This window comes from Hibiscus syriacus, unplaced genomic scaffold (assembly GCF_006381635.1).
Source record: "Hibiscus syriacus cultivar Baekdansim isolate YM2019G1 unplaced genomic scaffold, ASM638163v2 tig00110327_pilon, whole genome shotgun sequence".
Lineage (NCBI taxonomy): Eukaryota > Viridiplantae > Streptophyta > Magnoliopsida > Malvales > Malvaceae > Hibiscus > Hibiscus syriacus.
The window spans coordinates 105,027-115,460 of NW_024062684.1; the positions used below are offsets into that span (position 1 = coordinate 105,027).

Sequence of the window (10,434 nt, forward strand, 5' to 3'; positions counted from 1 at the left end):
CTTTATGTTGACACGTCACTATCGTTAATTTTGAGTTATAAAAACATATTGACTCTACGAATGATAATAAGGATAGAAAATGAATGATTAAGTGATGATAATGATCTAAAGAAATTATGAGAACAATGATAACAATAGTGAGAGACAACAGTTAAGTTTTATGTTAAAAAATGTCTAATAATTATTCAGATTGAATCAATTTGAAATAACATTTGATTTTTAATTTTGAGATAGATGAAATACTAAATCATTCAAAATATGTTTGAATTAAATAAAAAATATTTTCTCAAATTAAAATTGAGATAATAAAATATCTTGACTCTACGAGAAGAAAAAAAATGTCATTGTAAACTAAGACCTAAATAAAGCTATCAAAAATCGTCCTTTAAATGAAGTTATTAAATGTAGTTTTTAAATTCAATTTTTTAATAATAATATTTTCTTTTATATCATTGAGACTAATTCATTTTAAAAAAATTAAAATATTATAATATTATTTTGATATTATAATAATTTATAATATTTTATAATATTTTAATAAATTTAAATAATATTAAATAAATCAACATTGATTTTATAATAATAAAGGGGAAAAAAAAGAACACAAAACAAGCCCACTATGTTTGTGTATGTAACATAAAGAACACACATCACCCACTCAACTAGGAAGGACAAAACAATCCGAACCAGATGGGGAAATTCAAAACCTAGCTAAGTTCGGGTCGGGTTTAAATAATATCGGATTGAATCGGATATCGAGATAAAATTCGATATTTTTTTTGGGTTCGGAAATGGGACAAGATATCCATGTCCCGCCCCGATTATATATATATATATATAATTTTTATAATTTTTATATTAATTATAAAAATTATAAAAAAAATAAAATTTGGTTGATTTATTGATAAATTTCTCGATGTATGGAGCTACCAAAGAAAGTGAAAAAAGTGGCACGATGATTTTGGATGATTTTATTTGACTTAATATTACGTATGCATCTTCGTTATATGATTTGAATATCGGAACAAGTTTGTATTTAATTATGTACGTGTTTTATTTTAGAGTTTAGACAATTATTTAAAATTAGATTTGAATTTTTGACTGTAGTTTGAATTGTAAATCATGTAAACTAATTTTTCAGTTTTTGGTGATCATTTTTTTTATTTTTTATGAAAATTACGGATGCTAGATTTTTCTGGGATCATGTCGAGTTCAAATTCGAGTAGGGACGGGATAAAAAAAATCTCTGACAGGAAACGGGATGAGAACAAAGACGGAGATTCATTTCAGGACTAAGAGCAAAACCCACCCATAGCCATTCCTACACTCAATATCTCATTACAATTTCTCCCTTCTTTTCCCTTTTCCTTCAACTTGGTTTATTATTGTTTTTTTTTTTAATTTCCTCCTTCCATTAAGTTCTCTTCCTTTTTAGCTTATAGCCAGCCTTCCAGTTTTCTTATATAATTTACTTTCATCCCCTTAGCCCCTAATCTCTTTTGTGGCGGCTCCTCCTCTCTCCCTCATTGCATAGTCTTGAATCCTTCTTTTATTTCATTATTTGAAAGATTCGATCTAATAAAAGAAGGATCTTTTCTTCTGTTACTTTTTTTGGGGATCTTTGTTTTTTTTTTTTTGAAGAATCCGCCATGGTAGCAACTACGCCACAACAACAGCAGGGGGCGACGACGGTGATGGGTGCTACAAAAACATCGGCCGAAGAAGAGGCTTTGAAGAGGAATACAGATTGCGTTTACTTTCTCGCTTCCCCTTTAACCTGCAAAAAGGTTTTCTTTTTCCCTTGGTGTTTGAAACAAAGATCTTGTTGTTTCTGGGATCCCGCTTTAGTACTTAAGTTAGGGTTTCAGATTTAATTCACTCGCACTTTTCGATTGCTGTTTGTTTAGTTATATATTTAACTTTACATTAAAAATAAATAAAATTAATCGGAAAAGCGGATTTATTTGTTGTGTTCTGAGCTGTTAAAAGGTTAGATCTTGCTAACTTATCTTAGTTTCTTTGTGGTAAAGCCTAAGTTAAAAATATAGGTTTTCTTGGCTGAATTAATGTTAGCTTTGGGGAATTGATTTAGTACCGTGTTGTATTTCATATGGCACTGTTACGGCTTTAAGTTACTCGTCCAAAAGATGGGGGAAACATTGATGATACTTCGGGTAAACTCTTTCTAATTGTTAAAAGAAAAGTAATTTTAGGATCTGCTGTTTTACCATTGTGATGTGCTTATCCTGCTATCTATGATAGAATGTTTCGATGCATCATCTATAATATTGTCACTATGAGACTGTTTCTATTGTCATCTGACTGCAGTTTGAATTAAGAACCAATTGTGAAGTAGCTTTTGATACACGTCTTCATCTTTTTTGTTTATGGATAAGAACCAATTGTTTTAGGTGGCATCAAGTTGTTTTATGATTTACTTCATTAATTGTAAGATGCTGTGAGTGTAGTTACTGTGCTTCTATTAACCTTTTGACATCAATGAATGTTACCGTAACTAATATTTATTTTATTTTCTATGCCAATAGGGAAGTGAATGCGAGTATCGTCACAGTGAATATGCCCGTGTTAACCCAAGGGATTGCTATTACTGGTTGAATGGGAATTGCTTGAACCCAAAATGCGGATTTCGGCATCCTGTAAGTTTCTTCTCTTCTCTTGTACCAGTATTATTATCTCTTTGTTATGCTAATGTTACAGGTTTCCAGTGGGAGTCTTCTCGGCACTATATCCAGCTATTTCACCTATACTGTGATGTACATTGGACTGGTTTTGACAATGCTCTTGTTCTTTTGACGTTGTCTTTTCAGCCCCTTGATGGCTTGATGGGAACCCAAGCAACAAGTCCAACAGGTTCCTCAAAGTCTTCGTTGCACACAGCAGCAACTACAGCGCTTTCTAGTCATATGCCTTACAGCCAGGGTGCTTCTTACGGCACCAGCAAACAACCGGTGCCATGTATTTTCTTCCAAAAAGGGCTTTGCATTAAAGGTGACAGATGTGCTTTTTTGCATGGTCCAACTACAAATAATAAAGCCATGCAACCAGCGGCAACTACCACTTTGAGTGAGTCTCATTCTTTGAAGAAGACTTTTGGTGCCGTTGAAGCACCTCAGCCACGGAAGTTTCCTCCATTTAATGTTTCAAATACTGTTGGAATAGCTTCTGAAAATAAAACTGCTGCTAAAGTTAAAGCTGCTTTCACTAGGAGTGGTACTGGAAATGAGAAACATGTGCCTCACACAATTGATGAGGTACTTCCTCGACATAGAGCAACAAAAACTACTTCAGTTGTTAATGGCGGCTCTATGGTCCATTCTAACCGCATGCATCAGGCCCGTGCTTCAGATGAACCGCGTTTTCATGGTAAGGACACTGATGAATTTTTGAGGGAATCTTCTCCTGGTTTTGATGTTCTCGTGGATGATGAGCTTAGAGATTCTGATTTCTACCATGTTGAAGGCCAATATGGAGGTACAAGACGACTCGAGGGCAGGAATGTGAATGAATATGACATTGGTCGATCTGCTAATTTTGATGCCACGGCTGATGTTGATCAAGAAATGTTTCATGATCAATGTGGCTACGATTCATTTGACCATGTACAAGGGAATTATGATTGGAACCAACAGAGGGCTTCATCTGAGAGGAAACCTCTGGGATCATCTACTTTTGAGAGAAGGGGTACCTCAAGAGTTGATACTCCTGATCATGTTGAGGAGTCAGACCTTCGACATCGTTTGGCTAAGTGTAGGAGGGTTAATGGCCTGAAATCCGTTGTCAATCATGATCAAGCCCTGGAAAATTATGAAGGGGAACGACCTTACCGGGGTTCTTCACATGAGAGGTCCCTGAGCAGTCGTCTTCATGGTAGAATAAAGCTTCCCGGGAGATCTGTTGGCCATGGACCTGATTTACCTTCAGAAAGGGAGATGGAAAGAGGGAAAAACTGGGGACGACACTCACCAGGAAATCCTCAAACCCCTTCCCAAGGTAGGCTTCATGACAGAATAAAAGGAAGGCTGGAAGGGGAATTCAACAACAATGAAGGTCGAAATTTCAGTGGCCCAAGGATTAGAAGAGAAGTAATGGATGAGAGGAGCTCTGAGTTTGCAGGTCCAAAAAGTCTTGCAGAGCTGAAAGTTGGAAAGAACACTGATAATAAGGAGCACCAGTCTCTTGGAAAGCGAAAGAGCATTGTAGATCGTCAACAAACTGAAGGCGATCTTTCATTCAAAGGGCCAATGCCTCTTAGTGAGATTCTGAAGAGAAAGAGACAATCAGAAGGTGTAGCTTCAGGGAATGGTATAGCATCCATAAATAAAGAAGACGTTAAACAAAAACAAAGCAAGGGAAGCTTGATTAGCATTTCCAATAACAAAGAAGCATCAGTGACACTGAAAGGGGCAAACAAAGAGGAAGAATCCAGTCCCACAACTGCAGATATCGGGATAACGAAAGTCACTCATGGTGAATCTTCTCAACCACTCAACACGAGTGAGGTCGAGGCCGAGGATGGGATCATTGGAGATGAGAGCATAGAAGATCATGAATATGAGGCAGATGACCAAAGGGAAGGAGAGAATTATTATGAACAGGTTGATGAAGGGGAATATAACTATGAGGAGGGTGAAAATGTGGACGCTGAAGAGGAATACATAGAGGAGGACGAAGATGGTGATGACTTTGAAAAGAAACTCGGTGTCATGTTTTCATGAGGATGGTCCCTCGGATAGACTGCTTCAAGCTTTTCTCCCTATGATTAATGCCGGGTTTTATGGAAAAGATCCATTGAAGCTGATTTAGGTTTTGCTTCAAGTAAGAGATAGCTCAACTATATTGGAATTTCATTGTAGAAGTAGATAAAACATTAAGAGCAAGCTCATTGTATTTAAAAGCTTTGACTGATATGAATTTGGATCCCTGCTCTGCTTGACAGCCCTTCTGTTACTTGTGCTCACCATTTGATTATTATTAAGTGAATGACTGCCAAATAGTTTTTTTTTATTAATCTCTAACTCTATATCATTCAAGGGTAAATTACACCCGAGGTCACCACTTAGCACCAACTAGTTTATTTTTTTTCTAAAAGTTACAAAATATGTCAGTCACCAAATAATAGTTCATTTTTTTCCTTAAAAATTACAAAATATGTCAATGAAAATATTATAAAATATGTCGATACATTTAATCAATTTTATTTTAATTTAATAAATTTACTTTTTATATTTAAAAATCAATCAATTTAATTTTTTAAAGAAATTATTAGATCAAACCAGTTAATTGATTCAAAACCATAATTTAGTAAATGTATTTTATCATGAAACAATAATAATTATTAAACTAAAATAATACAATTTTTAAATAACAAAATAAAATAGGATAAACAAATAAAATATTGAACACAATCATATGTTATCTCCAATTACTTATTTCTATAGTCAATGAGAATTAAATTACTTTTTTTTACTTTAAAAATAATTTACTTATTATAAAATTATTAGCATCTCCAATTTACTTTGATCAAAATAAATTTTAATGGTAAGTTAAATATTATTTGTAAGTAATAAAAATGGATTTTTAAATTAATTTTGGTTATCAAATTTAAAATGTTAATGGTAAGTAAAGATAATATGGAGGCGCCGTGAGCTTAAATACTCAAAGTAGCTTACGAAAAGGAGAAAAAAAATAAAAGTCAAACCCTAGTGGTTTGGGAAGAGGTGTGGAGAGCAAAGAGCGAGGTTTGGGTTTCAGGTATGGTTTCAGGCTTGGTTTTTTGTGTTCTTCCCATTTTGGTTCTGTAAATAGCCGTTAATAAGATCAAATTTTGATCTTCCCGCACTCCCAATCAGAGCAAAAACAAGGAAACCCTAAAGTTAGTCGATACAATCATGGCGTTTTCTTTTAAACTGTCTCTTTGCATTTGTCTTTGGCAGCCTACAGCGACGAAGCGAAAGAAGGAAGTGTTGAATTAGAAAAGTATGGGGAGTAGGCTTCCAGTTCAACACTACAGTAATTCCTTCATCGCCACTTCTCTTCACGATCTCAACACCGTTGACTCTCGCCCTTCTGAAATCGACGCCGTCGATGCTGCTGATGCTTTGGATCACCACGATCACGACCATCCCGGTTCCGCTACTGTTGTATGAATACACCACCATTTCTTATTTATTATTAATGAAAAATCTTGATTTTAAATTTTTTTGGTACCAGGAGTGTTTGCATGAATCTTATAGAGATTCTTTGACAATTCATGGCGTTGGAGCGGAGGAAGAGGAGCGCTCTAGCATAGACAATAGCGACTCTTCTAGAGGAGCTTTCAGTATTTTGACAATTGAAGGTATAAAAATATTTCGATTTAATTCTTTAGGCTTCATTTGATGATTTGATTTATTTAGTACTGATTTCTAACATGATTTTCTGTTATTTATAAAAAAAATTATTTGATTTTTCCGCTTGGAATCAAGTTTCAAAATTTTAATTATTTAGAAGTGTTATTGTTTTTTTCAACCCATATGCAATTTTTCCGTCTTTTTACATTTGAAATTGATCATAAAATTATGTGACTGGGAATTGATGGTTTTTAAACCACAGAAGTGTTATTGTTTTTTTCAACCCATATGCAATTTTTGCCGTCTTTTTTACATTTGAAATTGATCATAAAATTATGTGACTGGGAATTGATGGTTTTTAAACCACAGATGTTTCGCCTATTGAATCAGCTAGGGGCAGATTTTTGCAAATCATAGTGGATAACTTCATTAATGACCATGTCATTGAAGTGGTTGATAATGAGTCGCCTGCCGACTATAATGCTCAGTCAGGACAAGACAAACTGAATAAGAGAAAGACAAGAGATGTACAATATGAAGGTGATCCTAGGTTTGCTTTGCCCTTAATGTATGTTGCCAATTTGTATGAAACCTTAGTTAATGATGTAAACTTGAGGATTGCTTCCTTGAATGGCATCCGCGATAAGACCATTGGGGTAGCCCTTGAAGCTGCTGGTGGATTGTACAGAAGATTGGCTAAAAAATTTCCTAAAAAAGGTAGTATATTGGTTTCCTCGATATTATGAGGATAATGTCTCCTTACATTTCTTTAAAAATTAATCTGGCCCCTTTATTTGATTATAGGTTCTTATATGTATAAAAGAAGAGAACTTGCAACATCTCTTGAAACAAGGACAAGGTTTCCAGAATTAGTTATACAAGAGGAAAAGAGAGTTCGTTTTGTGGTTGTTAATGGTTTGGATATCATTGAGAGACCAAATAATGTGCCTGTTGAGGATGCCGAGTGGTAAGTTATTCACATGGATTTATTTTCTTTACATATGATTGATTATATGTCCTGGTCTTTATCAGCGTGGCTCCTTTTTCTTACTACTTTATCAGTGCCATGTGTGTACTATTTCTTGTTTATTTGGCCAATTGATTTCCCCTAAGGAGCATTGTGTATGCCCCTTACATAAGAATCAGTTTGTTGCTTTTCGTGTAATCAAAATACAGAAGTTAGCCCACTTGGTTGTATCGATCTTTCCATTTATTAGCCGGATTCTCATGACATGTGTTAGTGCAGAAATATTTTTTCCATGCATTATAGTTTGTTTTAAACACTTTCTTAACTGCTGACAAGTCATGGCATTTGGACTTTGAGGATTTTGATAGAGATTTTCCCATAAGCATCCTGCCTTCTGTCTATGTTTCTATTTGCTGAAGGTTTAAACGACTAACGGGTCGGAATGAGGTTGCTATCTCCGCTCAAGACTATAAGTTCTATTCTCCAAGGCATAAGTATAGGCGCGTATCATCAAACACAGTGTCCAACATCCCTTCCTTGCCTGTAAGATCCATACCCTCTTTTCTGACTCGATTCTTTATCTTTGAACAATAATTCTAGTTGGATGTTCCTTGAAATCTAATATCCAATATGCCTTAGAACACATAAGGGGGTGTTTGGTTCAAGGATTGTGGGATTCTCATGGGATGGGAATCCCACATTCCCATGTTTGGTTGGCCGGGAATCTCATTCCCGGTAATGTTTTATTACCAATAGTAGATTTTTTGGGGTATATTACCGTGAATGTCATTACCTCCCTTCCCTTAGGTATTGTAACATTACCGGCGTTTTGGACTAAAATGCCCTTAAATTTTTATATTTTTTCAAAAATATCATTCTTCTGTCTTTGAATAATAAAAATTCTACGAAGGTTAAATTACAAATTTATCCTTAAATTATTTTAGATTTACAAAAAAAAATCTATAATTAAAATTTTATATAAAGTTCATGGGTTAAATTTTTTTTACCCTTTCATTAAACCTTTTTATATTTTTAATTTTGTAAAAAAATTATATAAATATTATGAATTTAATTTTTTAAAGAAAATATATAAATATTTTACAATTTGTAATATTATACAAATATATAAATAAGGACAATTTGGTCAAATATACATTCCAATAATCTTTTATTCATTTAACCAAACACGGTAATCTTATATTCCTGCTAAACCAACCAAACACAAAATACAACATTCCCAGTAATCTTATTCCCTGATAATCTTTTATTCCCACTGGTAATCTTACATTTCGTGAACCAAACGCACCCCAAGAGTTTATGAGTGTGTAAGTCCATATTACTAACTATGACATAAACCATAACCACTTAGTACATATCATACTGGTGCATTATCTATTTGAGGATTACATGTAATTAAGTCCCCCTCTCCTCTCTCCCTCCATCTCTGTAATGAGATATGATGCAATCATATTAAAATTTTGCAGGATTACACCGGCGCAGATAGTTCCGCGTTGCCAAATCCTCAAGGGTTTCACCCTGTCAATGAAGTAAGAGCTCTCCTATGAATAAGTATAGGCACGTTTCTGATACAGTTGTTTTGGCTGGAGTTTCCAAACAACAGAATTTAATTTAGCATGAAGAAAATGTCTTACATATTCTAGAAGTTTTAAAGGGCAAAACATTGAGGATAAGAAGATTTTTCTGTTTAGGGTTTCTGTTCTTGGACCTTTATTTTCTTTGAATTTAAATATTCAGTTTGAAGAATATTAGTATTTAGTAATTAAATATGATAACAATTTATGGGTTCTTGCATTGCAAAGAAGTGTGTCTACGTTTAAATTAAGCATCTCATGTTCTATGGTATTCAAGGATCAAAGTGACTTGGAGATAACACTGCTTTGAAAAACTGTTTCAATTATTGCAGAATCAGCAGCAGACTCCTTCAAAACATCATATACCTACGATGGCACATCAGCCCCATTATCATACTATTCACCAGAACCATCATCAGCCAGTTCACCAGAACCAACATCCTGCTCATTTTCCCCCGAATCATCAATGTGGGACACCATCACACTTACCCGAAATTAATCACTCTCACCAGTCGCCGACCATGCCTCAACATATAGTTTGCTTACAACCCCTAGCAGGAGGAGATCACGTTGGAGGACGCTTGCATGTTATGGTGAGGGATTCTATTTGGCCTTTTCCAATCTTTCAATTGCACGCTTGCATCTTTTGGGTTCCATGTTAACGCATGTTTATGCGTCTGTCGATATAAAAATCAAAATATACTCTGAACTCCCTTGAAATGCTTACATTTCAGCCTACAAATCCACCCAAATACTGCGATGAATGCGGGGCGCTATACCTGAGGGAAACATCCAAGTTCTGCTCGGAATGTGGTATAAAGAGGATAGGGATATGATGCAGTTCAATGTGCACCCAAAGTCAACAGTGATGTTATATACATTGCTTGATGTTGGTTTTTGGTTGTTTCCAAATAATCATCATCGAGTCATGAAGTTCGAATAGTTTGTTCCTGAAAAGATACCCTCACATAGCTAGAACTCGAAACTCTCGACTTGGAAAAAGACATTTTTAGACCTCCATTGTATGAAAAAGAATGTATGAAGTAGTTTAGTCCGAAAAAGGAAGCTCAGGACAATATTGTATATATAAACATACTTTTTTAGGGTTAATTCTTACTGTGATCTAAAATTTTGTTTGATGATTTTGGGGAAATATATGTTGTTTTGTGGGAAATTTTGTGTTAGGAGTTACATGAAGACGATGACAAACAAATAATCACACAAAAGAAATTAACTACAATCTTAAATGATGATATTAATAGTTATAAGAGCTTTTCGAATTCACAGGCTTTATTTATAAGAATTCTTAAATTTAAATTTGTTAAAGTTTAATTATACTATTAATTGTTTTATTATATATAATTATAAAATTAGTTTATATTAGTCAATTTAATCATTTTAAGTATCTATACTAATCAATCTGGTTAAAATTAATTAAATTAAAATACTTGGAATGAATCTGACCCCCTCATGAATGCTCAACAGTACTGCAATGGATTCTTCAATCTCTCGAACGAATCTCATC

The 10,434-nt window shown here is 34.3% G+C and overlaps 2 protein-coding genes across 2 annotated transcripts; both read left to right on the plus strand.

Moving 5' to 3' along the window:
- The first annotated feature begins 1,367 nt into the window (after positions 1-1,367).
- Positions 1,368-5,015, plus strand: LOC120118105 (zinc finger CCCH domain-containing protein 17-like). The gene is made up of 3 exons (XM_039138233.1): positions 1,368-1,787; positions 2,547-2,657; positions 2,829-5,015. Exons 1-3 carry the CDS (start codon positions 1,650-1,652, stop codon positions 4,734-4,736), a joined length of 2,157 nt encoding a protein of 718 aa, XP_038994164.1. The 5' UTR covers positions 1,368-1,649; the 3' UTR covers positions 4,737-5,015.
- Positions 5,016-5,673: 658 nt separating this feature from the next.
- Positions 5,674-9,988, plus strand: LOC120118106 (uncharacterized protein At2g02148). Its single transcript, XM_039138234.1, has 9 exons — positions 5,674-5,772; positions 5,955-6,161; positions 6,232-6,358; positions 6,720-7,067; positions 7,155-7,317; positions 7,737-7,860; positions 8,802-8,864; positions 9,242-9,502; positions 9,644-9,988. The coding sequence occupies exons 2-9, from the start codon at positions 6,000-6,002 to the stop codon at positions 9,743-9,745; spliced, it is 1,350 nt and encodes a 449-aa protein (XP_038994165.1). The 5' UTR covers positions 5,674-5,772; positions 5,955-5,999; the 3' UTR covers positions 9,746-9,988.
- Positions 9,989-10,434: the final 446 nt, after the last annotated feature.

What these genes read in the sequence shown, in the direction of transcription:
- LOC120118106 (XM_039138234.1), top strand. Translation starts at nt 6,000, where the DNA reads ATGGGGAGTAGGCTTCCAGTTCAACACTACAGTAATTCCTTCATCGCC. An exon ending in CAGTATTTTGACAATTGAAG is followed by an intron (nt 6,359 to 6,719) that starts GTATAAAAATAT and finishes TTTAAACCACAG; the next exon opens with ATGTTTCGCCTATTGAATCA. An exon ending in CCAACATCCCTTCCTTGCCT is followed by an intron (nt 7,861 to 8,801) that starts GTAAGATCCATA and finishes AAAATTTTGCAG; the next exon opens with GATTACACCGGCGCAGATAG.
- LOC120118105 (XM_039138233.1), top strand. Translation starts at nt 1,650, where the DNA reads ATGGTAGCAACTACGCCACAACAACAGCAGGGGGCGACGACGGTGATG. An exon ending in CCCCTTTAACCTGCAAAAAG is followed by an intron (nt 1,788 to 2,546) that starts GTTTTCTTTTTC and finishes CTATGCCAATAG; the next exon opens with GGAAGTGAATGCGAGTATCG. An exon ending in AATGCGGATTTCGGCATCCT is followed by an intron (nt 2,658 to 2,828) that starts GTAAGTTTCTTC and finishes TTGTCTTTTCAG; the next exon opens with CCCCTTGATGGCTTGATGGG.